This window comes from Cetorhinus maximus, chromosome 19 (assembly GCF_964194155.1).
Source record: "Cetorhinus maximus chromosome 19, sCetMax3.hap1.1, whole genome shotgun sequence".
NCBI classification, from domain to species: domain Eukaryota; kingdom Metazoa; phylum Chordata; class Chondrichthyes; order Lamniformes; family Cetorhinidae; genus Cetorhinus; species Cetorhinus maximus.
Window position 1 is genome coordinate 29,329,008 of NC_135897.1, and position 18,551 is coordinate 29,347,558.

The window sequence follows — 18,551 nt, forward strand, 5'->3', positions numbered from 1 at the left end:
GGCATAGATAGGGTCGACAGAAAGGAACTTTTCCCCTTGGCGGAGGGTTGAGTAACCAGGTGGCATTGATTTAAGGTAAGGGGAATGAGGTTGACAGTAAATGTGATGAGCAACTTTTGCACACACACCATGTTTGGAATGTGGGACGCACTGGCTGAAAGGGTGGTGGATGCAGGAACCCTCCTAATATGTAATAAGTATTTGGATGGGCAGTTGTGATGCCATGGCATACAAGGCCATGGGGATAGTGTTGGGAAATGGGATTAGGAAACTTAGGAAGGTGTTTGACGCACACATCTTTGAAGGGCCGAAGGACCTTTGTCTATGATCCACACCTCTGACTCTATCACTCTGTGACCGAGCAATGTTGCAACAATAACAAATCAAACTATCATCAGTGCTATGGATGGTGGGAGGATATTGCGGATCTCACTGTTGGCCTCAAATACCTGGCCGTTCCACCCCAGCCTCACTGACACCAGTTAACCTGGGTATATGGCGCCTCACAAGCTCCAAGGCCTCCTGTTCAGAGCGGCTTAAAATCATGACCTGGGCCTGGCCTCCTCCAGTCCTCGAACGCTGAGACACATTGTGAGCATTCTTCTCCTGAAAAACAGAGAAGACCAATCATTGCGGCAATTTGCACATGGACTCTGCACACGCACGCCGCACCCCAACCACAGTGGGCCATATCAGGCCTCCAGTGCCTCCTCTCCCCGCTACTGCTGATCAGTCACACAAAGATAGTACGCCTGCTCCCAACAACGCCCCCCACCACACCCCCCCAACGGCCACCTTGGACACATTCTGCATACATCACTTTCAGGAACACACGATCTTTGCTCCCATAGCAAGGAGGCACAACAAGGTGCAGCGTCGAGAGCAGCAGATGGTTCTTGGCCACGACACCTTGAGGCTCCCCTTCCACCATCTCATCACCGTGAATAGGACATGTGTTGGAGTTCTATGTATGCGCCTAGCTGCATCTCCTGCAGGTTGCCCCCAGACTAGTCATGTGACTGAGAGCAACACATGGTGCGGGGGAGAACTCATCTCCTCATGAACCACTCAGGCTGATCTAAGCATGGGCACTATCTGCTTGCCCATACAGTGTACAAGAAATGCCCAACATGATTCACTGCAGTCGTGACAGTATGACAGGGGGAGGGACCTCAAAGGCTAAGGTTACCTGCTGGGTTAAGTGACCAATGCCAACATGGTACTCACCCTGCCAAAGCGCAAATCGTTGAAGCGCTTGCGACACTGGATCCAGGTGCGCCACATCACGTTGCGGGAGCTCACCGCCTCCACCACCTCCTCCCAGGCACGCTTCGTCATGTGGGGGGGCCTCCTCCTCCCGTCCTGGGGGACCAACACCTCCCACCGTGCTGCGTCATAGAGGAGGGCAGCAAGGCAGTCATCAGAAAAACGAGGGGTGCATTGGCCCCCCGCTGGCCTACCCTGCAGCCTGCCCTGCTCCTGTGACAGACCCTGCAGCCTGCCCTGCTCCTGGTGCAGACCCTGCAGCCTGCCCTGCTCCTGTGACAGACCCTGCAGCCTGCCCTGCTCCTGTGACAGACCCTGCAGCCTGCCCTGCTCCTGGTGCAGACCCTGCAGCCTGCCCTGCTCCTGTGACAGACCCTGCAGCCTGCCCTGCTCCTGGTGCAGACCCTGCAGCCTGCCCTGCTCCTGTGACAGACCCTGCAGCCTGCCCTGCTCCTGTGACAGACCCTGCAGCCTGCCCTGCTCCTGTGACAGACCCTGCAGCCTGCCCTGCTCCTCTGCCCATCCCTCCAGTGTGCCCTGCTCAGCCAACCCCCTGTGGTGCACCCTTGAACTGGCCATTATCACCAGCCTACAGGAGGCTGCCAGGCTTTCCTTTAAACAGACTGCTGGATCGCCATTGGACCTGTGCACGCCCGCCACAGCCCACACACTCCCGCTATCCACGGGAGTCGGGAAATACGCTGGGCGGGCCTTAATTGGCCCACCCGCGTAAAATGGTGCTTGGACGCGATCACGGGCGCCGATCAGGTCCTCGGCCGCTCCAGCTCTGCCTGCCCGACAGGCAGAAAATTCTGCCCATTAGCTGTATTGAGGAATACCTTACAGGCAATTGGTATATTTTATGTTTACATTAATATCAGTTCACGAAACAAGCTATGAGTTTAGTGACTATTTATCCAGTTTCCTCCAATATCATTAACCTAATAATAATTTGAGGATATGGTGCCCTTTGCACCCCCCTAAACTTCTCTATTCCTTTTGGAGTGTGGACCAAATGTGGCCTGGGGCAGGCAGATGATCTGGCTTGGAAATCCCATTTACGTAGTTAAAGACTATTGACCATAACACCCAAAGGATCTCTCAACAGATTTCTATCCACTGACACCACACTTCTCCTTCCTGGAAGTGAATGAATTTGAGCGTCCAGTGGGAGGAGAGTATTAGAGCTAACTTGAGGCCCTCCATTTTTCCTAATACTCATCATGTTAGGCTCACTTCTGAAAATGATTTCTTATGTGAGGAACCTTCCGTCACTCGACAGGGTGTAGTTAGCATAGGAATTGCTGATTTGCCTGTGGCTAACATAATTGGTTATAAAACTGATATTGCCTGGAATTTCCCCAAGAGCTGGCCTCACTGCTGTAACTTCTCTGGAGTGCAGCTGAAACCCTATTAAACTCTACCAAAGAGGTGAAAGAGATTTTATTCCCCCCTTCGGTATATTAATGAAACAAAGAAAGAAAATGCCAGAGAATTCTTAAAGAATTACTGATTTGTTGGATATTACAAAATGGAAGCTCACTACAACACCATTCCCACTGGTTAATTTTAACATTTATTTTGTTCTGATCATTGCTGAAGTCAGTTGTAACACAGCTGTCATTTGTCACAGTTATGGACAGGCCTATGTAATGCAATTGAACTTTGGCTGCAGCAGCCAAGGGAAGATAGTGCTACAACCCTATAATCTTGTGGGCTAGCTACACAAAATGGTTTTATTTACCAAATGTGTATAATAAAGAGTTGTTCAAAACTTTCTGTCCAACTGCTCATGTAAAATTGGCCCAATGCTCTTGTCTCTTGAGTTCTGTACAAATTTGTCAAGAACCATTGTGGTAAATGAGTGAGCCACTGGCTGTCAGAACGATTAGGCACAGCTGCAAAATGTTCTGTACCTGAGAAATTGTATGTATCGTGTATTTTTTTTTAAATGTGAGAAATGAAGGGGCTGTTAGGGGTAGTAGAGAATTTGAGGAATGGTGACCACTGCATAGCAAGGTTCACTGTGAGAACAGAAAAAGTAATGTTTAGGATCAGATGAAGGAAAAGTTTAATGAGATAATAATGGGTCTAAATTAACTAGGCAGAAAGGTTCGCAAACAGGTCAACTAGTGTGGAGGAGGACGTGAACTGTTGCTCTGGCAACAGTGAGGTCAGTGGCAAGCATGTGAGGACCCTGCACCAGATCATCCCTGTCAATGCTACGCTGAGTCCACTGTTCTGTGTGTTAGCTGCCGAGCACTAATAATCTCCACTTTCTCTCCTAAACTCATCTGCCTCGTTGCCCTGAGGCGACCTTGGCCTCTACTCCAACGGCGAGAGCACCTTGGATGAAGACCCTGACAGCAGCACCGTTGAAGACCCGTCACGGCGCTCACCCACACTCTCTACCTGCTCAGCGACACACATCTTGGTGGGTCCAAGATGTAGAGCAGCTTTGGGATCACAATCTGCTCCACAGCAGGTGGACACAGGGACATCTGAGGTCGCCAGCACTCGGAGGACTACTAGAGACAAGGAATCTGCCGAGTGCAAGCCAGATGATGAGCCTCTGGACTGGGTCCTCAATCAGTTGGAGTTGTAAAGACAATCACAGGAACATCAGGAAGGGATGCCTGGTGCACTCCTCAGATTGATGGTGATGGAGGAATGCATCTGTCTTCAGTCTGAGGTGGTAGCGCAGACATGCCGATGCATCGAGGTCAACAGTGGCGGGATGGTGGCCGCCATGGAGACATCGGTCTTGCATTTCTGCGTGGGCTAAACTCCATCGCTGACACCATAGTTGGCCTCCAACAGTGTCTACGCAAGGCGGGTGTGGGGCAGTTCGATCTCACTCCAGCTTCCCTTTCTCTATCAGCCAGGGGCTGTTGCGCACCTAGAGGGAGGAGGTCCAGCAGCTCGGAACACGGGGCATTCACCCAGGTGACTCCGGGAATGTCCGGCTGATCTAAATCCCCTCTTCATGTGGCCCCATTAGCCCCAGTTCCACAGGCCCAGGAAAGTGTATCTGGCCCACAGCAGATATGCAAAATAGGTTGGGGTCCTCTAGGTTTCGACCCTTCAGAGGATGCGTACCAAAGTCATCACCGACAGTGGCAGTCAGCAGGCTGCCTCCAACTCCATTCTGGATGTCCAGGGAGCACCAAGATATAGCGACAGAGTTAGAAAGGTTAAGAAGATGTAGTTGCATAGCCTGTACATGGGTGTTAATCACTTGTACATAATGTTCACTATTGTAAATAAACTCCGAAGAATGTCTCCCTGTCTATGGCAGCAGTGATTGTGTCACTCGGATGTGAAACCTTGGCTCCTGCACAAGATAAAGGCAGGTGTTTCAGTCCAGGGCCTCTTCCCTGTGCTCTGTGCAGCCTTCAGACCAAAGTGATAGTCCGGCCTCACACTCCCTGGACACATTGGTGATGCCTGCACCTCGACGGTGCTTGTCATTGCTGCCAGAATGTTGTGGGCAGGTGTCACAGAGTTCCATCATTCTCTCTGTGTGCTCAGTCCTTTTGGGGTGCCCCCCCACTACCCCCTCCCACCCCCATCTCTTCAGGTGCTGAAGGCTGACAAAGGATCAGGTGCACTTAAAGTTTCATGGCTGTATCTCCAATGATATGACCCTGATCACAGCGCAAGTGAGCTGCCATCAGCCAGACGGGAGTCAGGCATTCACAGAGGCAACAGGAAGATCTATAGAGTGTCCCCACTGCATGTCATCATCATCCTCCTGGAATCGAGCGACCATTAGAGTCTCTGCTGCGTCTTCATGATATGAGCCCGAGCACTGAGTGTATGTGCGCTGCCATCAGCCACACAGGAGTCAAACATTCACAGATGTAAGGTGAGGATGTCAGGACTGCCCTCACTGCGTCTTGTCATCATCCTCCACGAATCTCGCAGCTATTAGGGCCTCACGAGCACGCCTGCCTCATCTGGCCAGTGCGATGGCCTCATCGTCGGCATCCTCACCTTTTGAAGGCCTCATCACCCTCATCCCCTTTGACACCTTCCTCATTGGAGAAGATGTGTAGCTCTTCCATCTCCTCCTCAGCCAGCTCCTCCCTCCGTTGCAGCACCAGGTTGTGTATGTGCAGCAGGCAATGATGCACGACACCCTCTGGGGACAGTATTGCAATGCTCCACCGGACCTGTTGAAGCATCAGAACTTCATTCTCAAAATACCTATCATTTGTTCCATCAAAGTCTGGGTTGTGGCATGAGCTTGGTTGTATTGTCTCTCTGCTGCGGTCTGAGGCCAATGAACAAGCACCATCAGCCATGTCCTCTGTGGGTAGCCCTTGTCCCTGAGAGGCCAACCTTGCAGCCTCTGGACCCTGGAGGATGTCAGGGATCTGAGACCGGCTGAGGATGTAGGAGTCGTGGACACTCCCTGGGAGTCGTGCGCTGACCTGTAGGATGTTTGTGGTGGTTGCAAACCAGCTGGATATTCAGTGAATAGAAGCCCTTGAACTTGATGTAGTTGACTGCTTGTTGGCACAGCGATCTAAATGCCACGTGAGTGCAGTCGATGGTGCCCTGCACCTGTGGAAAACCAGAGATTGCGGCAAATCCCAGTGCTCTTGCTTCCTGGCTTGCCTGATCCCAGTCAAAATGCTCAAAGTTCTGTGCCAGGTCTGTGACCTGGATGCACTTGTGGGTGGAGGCTTGTGACATCTCACACGGGTCACCTCTGGAACCCTGGAAGGAGCCACTGGCGTAAAAATTAGGCACTGCGGACACTTTCACGGCCACTGGCAGCGGATGCCCTTCATGTCCCCGTGGCACTAAATCCTGCAGCATGTGTCATATGTGACCAACCAGTTCCGGAGACAAGTGCAGTCTTTGGTGACACTCGTTCTCAGTCATTTGCAGGAATGGCCCATAAACCACACCCCCCTCCCCCGCGCCACCGAGTGTGTGGCACCTCTTCTTTGATGTCTTACAGGTGAACCTTGCAAGCACTGCGCAAGATTGTGTGCACTCAGCTTTCAGCTCCCCTCGAAGTTCAGCTTGCCAGTTACACGCCTGTTAAAGGCAGTTGTAAATCATGCCAAAACAAAAACAGAATTACCTGGAAAAACTCAGCAGGTTTGGCAGCATCGGCGGAGAAGAAATCAGTTAACGTTTCGAACCTTCATGGCCCTTCGGCAGAACTGCCAGACCTGCTGAGTTTTTCCAGGTAATTCTGTTTTTGTTTTGGATTTCCAGCATCCGTAGTAGCTTTTAGCTTTTTGTTTTTATCTCTGTAAATCATGCCATCCTGGAGTAATGCCAACACGCGAGGTAAATTTTGACAGGATGATTCCAGCAGGCAGCCACAATGATGAGATGCAAATGCATTAATATTAAGTCCCGACATTGGACGGCAAGAAACGCGACCCGCCATTGATGGGTGGAGCGGACAATCGTGAACTGGTTTCACAATGGCGTAAAACCGATTTTTGGCTTCCTCACCATACTGTCCGCTCATGCCCACCATGACACCCGCTGCCAGCAGGAGCGGACGATTCCGGCCATCGTGTGTCACACCTCAGTGATTCCCTTGTTCGTGTTAAAGAGGCAGGAACATTAAATTAAAATATTTACCTGGAGAATGGAGTTCCTCACAATGTTTTAGTTTCCTGAAGACTGGACTGTGACTGTAGTATATCCCTACACATGCAGGCTGGCTGTTCGGTGACACACTAACGAGACTACATTTCCTGAACTGTCTGCCAGACTCATGCATGAGTTACTTTGTGTCCCCTGGTGATGTGGCAGCAACAAAACCTGCACACAGGATTTTCCATGACTTAAAGGGAGCAGCTCACAAGGAGAGCTTTCAGACGTTGAATGGAAACAGCAGAAGGAAATCAGAGAGAGAGACGGGGAACAATTACATTTAAAACAAAGTAGGCACAAGTGTTGAATAGGGAGACACAAAGTAAGGAAAGGCTGGACAGTCTAGGCTTGTATCCGCTAGAATTTAGAAGTTTAGAAGAGTAAGAGGCGACTTGATTGAAACATATAAGATCCTGAGGGGACTTGACAGGGTGCATGTGGAGAGGATGTTTCCTCTTGTGGGAGACTAGTACTAGGGGTCACTGTTTAAAAATAAGGGGTCGCCCATTTAAAAGGGAGATGAGGGACAATTTTTTCTTGGAGGGTTGTGAGTCTTTGGAACTCTCTTCCTGAAAAGGCAATGGAAGCAGAGTCTTTGGACATTTTTAAGGCAGAGGTTCTTGGATAGATTCTTAGTTAATAAGGGGACAATAGGTTATTGGGGCTCTGCAGGATGCAGATTTGAGGTTACTATCAGATTAGCCATGATTTTATTAAATGGCGGAACAGGCTTGAGGGGCCGAATGGCCTACTGTTCCTTGTTCATATATTCGTAAATAGATTAAAGAAAAATCATAATTAAAAGGAGGAAGGTGCCTTTTAATTACCATTACAGTAATTAACTTTACAACTGGAATACTTCTCCACCTTGTCCGACAGTGTTTTTCTCTTGCCAGGTTTCTCCCCTCTTCCTTTCCTGGATGTCATTAATTCTACCTATAATGGTGAAGGTGTTACTAGACCCTGCTATGACTTATGAAATAGACCAGGGCTAAATGTGGGTGAGCATCTTGGGAGTCGTGAACAGCATGAGAAGTTCAGGGCTAGCCTTAGGGAAAATGGCACAATGGCAGGGTTGCCAGTTCTAATTGAACGTATTCCTGGAGATTTTGTCATATGATCTCCTGGTCCCTTCTTAAACTGCATGCCTCCACACGCTAACCATGGGTTCCCCAACACATCCGTCCTCATGGCGCACTGCAATTCTACACTAATTGGAAAGCAAAAAAGGCTCTTCATTACCAAATGGGTGGCTCATAGCAGTGTCCTGAAGATTGGTCTTCAACTCCTGGAGTCTCCAGAATGGTCCTGGAGGGTTGGCAACCCTATATAATGGGTGAACTTGCATTTTGCCACCCTTTCTTTGAGTTTACACATGTAGCAGCATTAATGAAAAGACACCTCACACCTCACATTTAAACATCTAAACCCTTTTCCACCATTATTAAGAACATATCTATCAAAAGATTTGCATTCTCTAAGCGAATTTCACTTAATGACTAACAGGAAACAGAGTGTCATTCCCAACCCCTACATATTTAAATATATAAAATAAACATCCCCCTTTTTGAACCAAGCAGAGTAAAAGTATGCATTAAACACTGAGGTTTTTGTATTTTATGGATTAATTGGTTTATTCAGAAGCCTGCCTAAATCACCTGGTGCTCACCACTAGCCTTGGTAACTGTGGGTCCATCTGGCGATCTCCATGTCATTTTCAGGGCTCCCTTAAATGCACTGTTGTAAGTGAGACAGCCAGTTTCACTTCCACTTCCCCTGCCCCCACAGCTCACCAGTGTTACATCGAGGCAAGCCAGATGGTAAAGTACAAAACAAGACAGAACTCTATTCTCTACCTCCTAACTCCTACCCCAGTGTCCCAGCTGATTCTCTTTTTATAATCTTCCGAGTACCAGTTAAAAAAAATAAACTAAGTACAAATTAGCTGATAAACAAGTTAACAACCCTTTAAAGGGGGCACAGTCTCTCTTTATACCCTTTTGAGAAAGATAAAATTAACATGTGCAAATTAACAAATTAAATTAAGATGATAGCTCCTTAAAGGTGCATTGTAACAACGTACAAAAATCTTAAAGGAAACTTATCAAATCAAAACAAAATGTGGTTTTCATGGCTGATGATGCACTCCAGCCTCTGCGGCACCCATTGGCCACGAAAGGCCTCAAGCATACTGGCATACACCGTGTGTTCCATTTCCACGGGACTCTCTCTTTACATGTGGTCCCAGTCCGTAATCAAACAACGCCCATCAGCTGTGTATCTTCAACGCCATAATAAACAAACTTAAAAACCGGTCCTTCGTTTATTCATCTAATCCACTTCCTCAATGGGAACACCGATTGTTCTGTCCATAGTTATTAATCAGACAAATTGACAGCACAATCCTGGAACTCTGTTGAAAGATTTGGAGGGAGGGGGGTCATGGGAAGCTCTGCTCAGTCTAATTGCAGAATAATTAGTTGCTCAAACTGCCAATAATCTTTTAGTTTTACACAGATGGTATCAACTTTTATCAGGGTTTTCCAACATGTCATCTTGCACCCTAACACTCACCTTTCCCTCAACCACAGCACCCTGAGCACTCAGCCATCCATAAGGCCGGCCTGTAGGAGCTATAAGACAATACTAGGAAAAGAAAAGGTTGGTGCATAAACTAGATCAGTAGATTGGATTAGAACAGATTTGAGGAAGATGAGGAGTGGGCTAGCAGAGGTGGAAGGAGATGTTAATATGGAGAAATATAGAGCAACAGAGAGTTTTTTTCTTAAAAGCTTACAAAGGTACAAGGGCTGCTAGTATTTAGATAAATAGAAGTCAAAAACAAATCAACATTAAGAATGTTAAAAATATTAGAGAATGATTCATTTAAAAAGCTAAAGGAGATTATGAGAACGCAAGATAAGGCATACTGAGAGAAAGTCAAAGGAAAATTTGCTAAAACGTGAAACAGAACAGTAAGATATTTCACAAACATATCAGTAAACGTGAGTAGCGAGAATTGTCAATTTATAGATGATCAAAAAGAAAAATGGGGGAGGTGGTGGTGTAGTGGTATTATCACTGGACTGATAATCCAGAGACCCAGGGTAATGCTCTGGGGGCGGGGGTTCGAATCCCACCACGGCAGATGGTGGAATTTGAATTCAGTGAAAACGACCATGAAACTATTGCTGTAAAAACCCATCTGGTTCACTAATGTCCTTTAGGGGAAATCTGCTATTCTTACCTGGTCTGGCCTACATGTGACTCCAGACCCACAGCAATGTGGCTGACTCTTAAAATTAGGACAATTAGGGATGGGGAATAAATGCTGGTCTAGTCTGCAACGCCCGCATCCCATGAATGAATAAAAAAAAGCGAAGTAGTTACTGAGTATTTTACTAAAGAGAAGGATTTTGGTGAAAAGTGATGTGAGTCATTGTTCTGAAGGGTAAAAAGGAAAATTTGACATAAGTTAGTCAGGTTAAAGGCGAACAAAGTTCCAGGCCCCCTGTACATTTTCTGGAATCCTGGGGGAAGAGGAAGCTGAGGTTCTAGAACTTGTGGCACCAAGAAATGGAAGTTGGATGGACGGATGGTGGGATGGCTGTGAGACAATGCTAAATCTTACACTGACCTCAATAATGTGTGGCTCAAGGGGTTTTAACTCCCAGGTGGTTATCTGCCCAAAAATCAGATACAAACACGTTTAAAACAACAGATGACAGATGATATTTATTGATACTAGTATCGTAATGTTTGAACAGGCTAAACAAACCAGAGTTTTGTTTGAGCATAGCAAGAGGAAGCAGTCATACCGCAGGACTATCTAGTTATGATGGAGGACCACAAATAGATCATAAGGTCTATGCAGTTTAATAAAAAAAGGAGCAATGATGTTCAGATCATCAGCCTTTGAAGAGAAAATGAAGGATTCAGCTTCCAGAGCATCTACCCCATGAAGTGTTTCATGTCTGGAAGGAGTGTGTGGGGCAGTCATTCTGTTAATGATATATTTTCATTAAACGGGACTCTCAGAACTTTTTCTAAAGTTGGCTTTTAGTTCTCGTTTCACTCAGTTCTCCTCCTTGTACGACTCAGCGCATTTTTCTGAAATTTCTGCTTGGTGTCATTTGATTCCCAGTCCTCTCCCATACTCTTGATATCTGATATTTTGTTGTGGGTTATGAGGGAGTCAAACTCTGTGAAGCAGAATGGAAGCATTGTATTTTGGTATGTTGGTCAATTATCCGTTCCCCTACCTGAAGAATTTGAAACCATTCCTTTCTTTAAAGAAGACAGGTTATTAAATAAAATTGAGTGTTTTTTTTGGGTTCCAAATTGTTGGTTTAAATTTTAGATTCAGTTTGTTTTTCTTTTTCACCTATCTTTATTCATTACATACCCAGAACCTTCATGACACAGAGGGGAACGTACCATCAGTTAAACCAAACCGACACGACAAATATTTAGTCAGTTCCTCCATAAATAGATATGCTAATTTCCCTAACAGCTGTTATAGTTTGGTGTCAGAGCAGTATTCGTGCTACTTGTTCTAGATTGCAGGTTTCATGGGGCCACAGCTGCAAGTTATTGTCAAGCTTCTAGGGATTGTTAAGATGGGCAGTTGAAATGAACAGCAAGAAACTCTTTAAAATATGGCTGTTGTTTTGTTTGCAGGTTTCCTACGCTATCCAACAAGTGATAGGTTGAACTTAACTGTGGATTAATATGGTTCGACGTAGACTTTGGACCATGAAGAAAGCTTTCTTCTTCACAAGTGTCACAGTCCTCTGCCTCTACATGGTATTCTATAAGATGTGCTGTCAGAAAGGAAACCTGTTCCTCACAAATAGATCAAACAGCACAGAGACCAAGAGGCTCGAATATAATTTGATTCAGTTGGCCATGCAGGAGATAGTGCGAGGTAAGAAGGTTATTGTTGGGCCAAATCAAGAAGACGTCACCCAAAATTCTTTTTGGAAAACCGTTGAGGCACCACAAAACCATCAGTTAAGTTCTGGAATTATTTTGAAGACAAGTGACAGCAGAGTAAATAGGTCCAGCAATTCAGAAATTCAGTTTAAAGGAACAGCTGTTTCGAAGGATCTTCTGCCCACCTCTATGGTTAATAGGTATTTATCCAGGGTACGACAATTAAAGGAACCAACAATCGTTCACAACACAGCAGCAAAATCCACAAAGATAAAGCTCAGAGTGAAAAATCAATGGAATTCATGGATGATTTGGAATGAAGAAAGCTCTTCGAACAACCTCAACAGGCGTCTACAGACCGTTAAAAACAGTTATATGTCTATGAATAAGTATGCTGTGAACTTCACCAGAGCAAGGAAGTTAAAGAAGCTCAGCAGCAAAGAACTGTTATGTGAACTGAAACAGAGGGTCCAGGTGATGTCTATTGAATATGGAGATGAGTCCTTCACGACATCTGACTGGCAAGAGTACATACCAAACAAGACTCTTACCCAAACACTTGGCCCATTCAAGACGTGTGCTGTTGTGGCATCAGCTGGCTCTATCCTCCGATCAAGGCTGGGAATGGAAATAGGTGAGTTTTGCAAAAAACCGCTGACTGGAGAGATTTGATGTTTATGTTTTGTGAAGTTTTCTTTCCCACTGGAAAAATGAACTGCGAATACTGAAGACTAGCAACTAGGATGACAAGGTAAAGGCTAGATTCTATTCTGCTGAGATATTAGTTAACTGTACATGTCAGCAGATCAGCGGTTGCTTGGGGTTACAGAAAAAGCTACTTTATCTAGTACATGGCTAATCGATGGGTAGGGAAAGTGTCTTTCAAGACAGTTGGGGCCTTAATATTCTCAAATCAGTAATGATAAGGAAGATATTGGTATGAGAACAAAGTAGGGGCTCCCAAGGTCAAAAAACACTCAGCAGACTTGCTGTCTGGACTTATACTTATGGTTTCTCACATACTACTGGTGCTATGAAATTGCAACATATTTTGGTGTGTTAGTGTGTGACAGTGTTACCTGGCAATCTGTTTGATGCCTGAAGGGGGGAGAGAAGTGTAGATCTTATTGTCATGCTTCAGAGGCTTATTTCAATGTTTCCTCATTTGATCTGATCTAACAATTCCCAGGGGCTTTTGGACTTGTTTATCAGGAAAGTAAAAGACATATTTTTCAGCTTGGCTCTGAGGGTTTAGCAGCTTTGGTGGGTCACAAAGTCAAAAGGTGAAACCTGATTGTAATCCTGCTGCCAATCTGAATTTGATCTCCCTCTCCCTTTTTATATGCTTAGCACATTTTTGACCGTATGCACATCTGTTCCTGCAAGGAGTAGATACAGACCTCCCTTATTCTCATCTCTGGATAAGATAGACTGTCGGAAAACATTTGACAGATACCCAACCACTAGATTCATGGGGTTAAAAGGGGACCAGGTAACACAAAATATTGTGGGTTCGGTTATTTGCCCTTTAATCATAAATTGGGAGAGGAAACATTAGTAAGAGTTTGAAAATGGATTATGAAGCAATACTATGGTAGCTTGTTATTCTGTGTCTGTATGTCCCTTTTTTTTAACAATTAAATGGTCATACTAATACACATCGGAGAAGAACTCAAGTAACTTGAGCCCAATTCAGGTCACTTTAACTTAAAACGGTCTCTACAATTCCTATGAAAAATTCTGAACCAGTTCTAAAAGCTTTATGTCACCAAGTCTTGCTCAGAATGGGAGGTTTGCCCAGGCGTAGCTTATTGACAGGTATGCGTTGAGAAACAGTTGACTTCATGCTGTATGTTTATGCAAAGGAGTTCTGTACTAGGCCTATGGAAGAAACACAAGTCTTAGATTTTCCAGGAAGTAAGTTGGATTCTCTGAAGGTCTTTCAGTCCACCTGCCATAAGTAATCCAACATTACTTCAGTTTCACATCAATTACTTATCAAGTGTGCTACTAATCTCACTGTTGAGTCAAATTCAAATTCAACTATAATTAATTTGCCACAACATTAGAAGATTATAAACTAATGCTGTTTTAAAAACCAGTTTTTCAAGTTGGTACTGCAGTGAGCATAAAACATCTAGGTTGTTAGTTCCAGCAACTGCAATAGTAAAGTGTCCATAAAAGTCTGTGCATATCCAAGAAGAAGAAATGTATAATGTGTGAGTTTCAATTCACATTGTAGTCAATAAACAACAGAATCTGAACTTGCATTAGTGTTCAATTTCTCATTCTGTTTTGCTGAGGTACATTTCAAAATGAGTGACTCCTAGCTGCTTTCTAACTTGTACTGGATCCTGATGAAGTGGATTTGGTGGAGTGCATTTACCTTTATAGCGTTATTCTGGCTGAGAGAGGGAGGGAGGGTTGTGTATGAGGCCTGAGCCATTTCTGTGGTCAGGTCTCGTGTAGAAAAATTTGGTGCACTGCCAATGCAAAACATACTCTTTACAGACAACTTGCCCACCTGGGGAGTTGGTGAGGGGTTGTGGTGGTGAGGTTAAGGCTTGGCCTAGTGCCTAGTTGGGGGTGGGGTGGCGTGGCGGCAGTGGCGGGTGAGAAGGAAATCTGACCAGATGGTCTATTTTTCAGCAGTATCTTAAAAGGGGAAGGGTCGGGTATGAAAAGCAGCAACAATTTATGGTGGAGATCAGATAATAGAAGTCTTTCAGACCCTGAGCACACTGAAAGACACAATGGTAACTACTTCCTTACTGGAGCTAAAAATGACCATCTCCTGACTGCCATCACTTGTGTTTTCTGGATGGCTGCAGGGACCAACAGTAGCATTGTAGGCAGAAGTGAAAATGGTGTCCAGGTGTTGTAGCTACCTCTTCTGACCACAATTTGTACTTATTGGTGAGGCTTCTGTCTTGCCACCTGGTGGCAGCTCCAGCCCCCAGGATCAAGTTCCACTCAAATCATAACAAGCAGTAACTTGATGCTTCTATTTTGATACCATTTTTAAGCACAGAAAGTGTAGTAGGGTCCTGTAACATGCCCCCAGTGTGGTGAAATGGAGTAATGTCAATTCATAAATAATACACTAGGGAGTGATAATGTACCATACTGATAGCAAATCTCAACACTAGATTGGAGCTTTCTCAATAATCTGCCTGAAAAAGGATTTAGGTTCATTAGAGTAATTTTAGTGATTTAGGAATTAAGTTAGACTCAAACTGGAAAGGAAATTAGTGTACTTGGGAACAAGTCAATGATAGATATCATGTGTAGATACTTGATGGATCAGTTAACTCTTATACTGTCTGTGGGTCCAGGTAAACTTCAGCTTCTGTAGTCCAATCTGTTTTTCAAAGTATTTCATCTCTCATAAATGAAATGCGTACCTTCTTCTAGATTAGTACAACTGTTTAGATATCCAGAGAAGCTATAACACACTTTTAATGAGAATAAAAACAAATTGTTGCCCCCCCCCAGCCCCATGCTGTCATTTTGTGCTTTGTTAGGGCAATGCATTATCAGGGCTCACACTAGTTCTATTAGTTCTGAGTCACAATCAAACCCCTATGAACCCCAATAAAATTTCTAAAATTCATCAAGTTTGACCACTCAAATAGCTGACTCCTTTGTCAGACCATAAGTGGGCATATTTGAGTCATGCAGACTTGTACAATTTATGCACTGTGCACACTTCCCTTCTGATTTTAGTCAGCGAAATTAAAATCAAGTTGTTGCATGAAGTTTGTCTTCCTGAGCTCGAAGGATCATAACATTCGTTTTTAGAAATTCAGTGAAAATCATCCTGCTCTACTCATTATCTATCTGTTCTGTTTAGATTAACTTTATCTTTTCCTGGCTAATATAAAAAAATATTTATTGTTTCACTTTTTCTATTTTGAAAAGTCTGGAGTGCTTTACTTACATATTTTATCTGCTTTCTGGTCTGCAGTGCAAGTTGGGCTCAGCTGCTAAATAAAAAAAAACACTTTTGCTGGACAGCCGGTTTTTCAACCAATCAAGTGGCAAAGATATAAAATTTGGCTTGGTAGTGCCAAATTGTGACGTGCTTAGACACAGTGAAATAGAAAGGATGAGTGTACTGAGCAGTAGCCCATGTAGTCCATTTCTGTCCAGAGAGATAAATTTGTTTAGAGTTTCCTGATGGGAAATCACATTTTTCCCCTTATGAAGCTGCTTAAACTCCCATGAAAAGATCTCTCCCTTCTGCCAGCTGGTGAAAATTCCCCTAAAGTTAATATTCTGTGAGCAATTTCCTGGGCACGCCAACATCTTGACCTGGTTTTAAATCAAAATCCGAATTGCAATTACCTCATGGTTTTGTTCATGCCATGAAAATACCTCATGCCACTAATGATTTGCTTTACCTTGCAAACTGATATCCAGTAAGAGACAGAAACCCTCCTTAACTTATTTTGTGGTGAGCTAAGGCTTTAGTTGCCCTTCCATTTGGACATAGTGATTGCCCAGATTTTCTTAGAAACTTGCACCACACTAACGGTTTGAGCTGTACTGAAACTGTTTCTGTCGATTATTCCATTTTAAAAACACTATTCTAGCGCAGATTTTCAGGGAAGTTCGGACATTTACGTCATGACTTATGGTATGGCAAATGTTCCTGGGCCATTCCTGGGAGTATTCTAATTGGAAATGCAGGAAGATATGGAGGAAATCAATAACAAGATCGGCGTGCTAGACTCTACAAAATCTTCAATGTACATAATTAAAGCCACTGTTGCAGCAAAATCTGGGTCATTGCATCTCATATCAAAGGAGTTCACATGAACTAAGCTGTTCCATCATTATGTTAATGCACATTGCAGGTTTATGCTACAGCAGATGCTCCTGTCAGCTGCGGTGTGAACCTTTTGAAAATATTAAAGTTCAAATTAATTTTTTTTTGGTCTAAGATCCATTCATTAACCTGCTACACAAATAATCCCCTTGTGTACATCTCTGTTCAAATTGAGTCATGTCCCTGATTCTTCATTTTATCTTAAGATCCTGCTCCTTAAAGTCCGCCATTTGCCCTTACTTTTAAATTGATCATGGAAATGGATTTAGAATTTTCTTGTTCTGTCTGGTTCAGAAGTGGAGGCTTTAGGGTGATGTTAAGCTCCAAACACAAGTGGACTTGGGTTGGTGGAATGTTAAAATTTTTTAAATTCTCAAACCCATCTCTTGAAACCTTGATATCGCCTTGAAACCTGCTCAGTTCTGGTTTTAACAGAGGCAAAATGGGACGAGTGGAGGGGATGGGGAGAAACCAACCTATTTCTCGGAGGTGCATCATTGAATGAAATATTTTAGTGATATTGAGTACCTTTATCTCTAATCCAGTTTCAATGTGGGTCTGGTGGTTTCTGGGCCTTGAGAAATCTAGCAAAAAGGGAAGGAATGCTGTATGGAACTGGTAATCACTTTTCCAGCACTGCTTGTGGGCTGGGTAGAGCAAGAGTGCTCACCTGCCCACCCAAGCCCCCAAGCTAACACTGTTCCCACACTCCCCCATGATCAAACCACACCCCACCATGATCAAACCACACCCCACGTTCATCAACCCATCCCCTGTGATTACCTACTTCCTTAACCACCAATTCCTTACTTTCCTTTCCCACCCCCTCCCAAAGATCACTCATTCCATTTCATTTATCCGCTGTAGCTGTCCAAACCATGCTGGACACACCCATGTTTAGAACACTGCTTTACGCTGTGTCCAATTCAGGTTGTCAATTTGCTATCGCACAATGAGTTTCACTCCGATTATCTCATCGGTGGGAAATTCGAAGAGGGGCTCCGTTATTTGTGAGCCGTTCACCATCTGGATTCAGACCCAAGCTGAGTCCTTGACTTCACTGGAATGGAAAGTTAGGCAGACTTTAGATCCTTGAAACTGACATTGATTTAAGTGCTGTACTCAAACTGCTTCTGTCGATTATTCCATTTTTAAAAGTAACTATTGGAGCTGAACTCTTCCATCCTTTGCACCTAATGATTGCCTCTTGCAAAACTGGTAATTTCACTTGCCACATTAATTCTTGCTTGCTTTTTAAAAAACAATATATGATTTTTCTTGCTGGATCTATGTTTAATTATGTCACTTGGAAGTGTAGTTTTGGTTAGAGGAAAGATGCAGGAACTGCAGTGAACTTGCTCTCTGGGATTGATAGCTAGTGTGAGTGATTTGTTAGCATTCACAAATTGGTGATTTCAATGCCCTTGGACATTTCACTGTTGTGCTTGGCTACCAAACCATGTCACATTCAGGATTTTTTTGCAAGATGCTAAATCACTTCACCACACTATAATTTACAGGGGGATGGTCAATTGAGATTTTAAAGGGAGTAACTTTAACAAGCATGGGGCTAAATTTTTATTCTCACCTCATGAACAGTAATCTGCTGTAGCAGTTTGGCTGCCCAATTCAAAACATGTCTGAATTACATTCCGCAGAGTACGGCCATAATGCAGGGTCTCCATCATACTTGTGAGAAAGGAACATCAATGGATTGGGAGCAGCTCCGAGGAATTTTCCCAGCACGCAGGAACTCACAAAATTCAACTTGCAAAATGATCTTTTTGAGCCTTTGAGGGCTTTCATTAATAATTTTACTCAAAAAGCCTCAGCCTTTTTCAAAAAGCCTTAGCTTGGAATCAATACTTAACCAGCTTTAATCAGCAATTAT

At 44.4% G+C, this 18,551-nt stretch overlaps 1 protein-coding gene across 10 annotated transcripts in view; it reads left to right on the plus strand.

Annotated features, from left to right (window-relative positions):
* The window catches only part of LOC144693707 (beta-galactoside alpha-2,6-sialyltransferase 1-like), a 142,921-nt gene that overhangs the window by 72,019 nt on the left and 52,351 nt on the right, over window positions 1–18,551 (plus strand). For all 10 annotated transcript variants that reach the window (XM_078563630.1, XM_078563625.1, XM_078563627.1 and 7 more), the window contains one exon: window positions 11,575–12,463. In XM_078563630.1, the coding sequence (XP_078419756.1) occupies window positions 11,626–12,463 (838 nt within the window). In that variant the 5' untranslated portion in view covers window positions 11,575–11,625. The remainder of the gene's footprint in view (window positions 1–11,574; window positions 12,464–18,551) is intronic.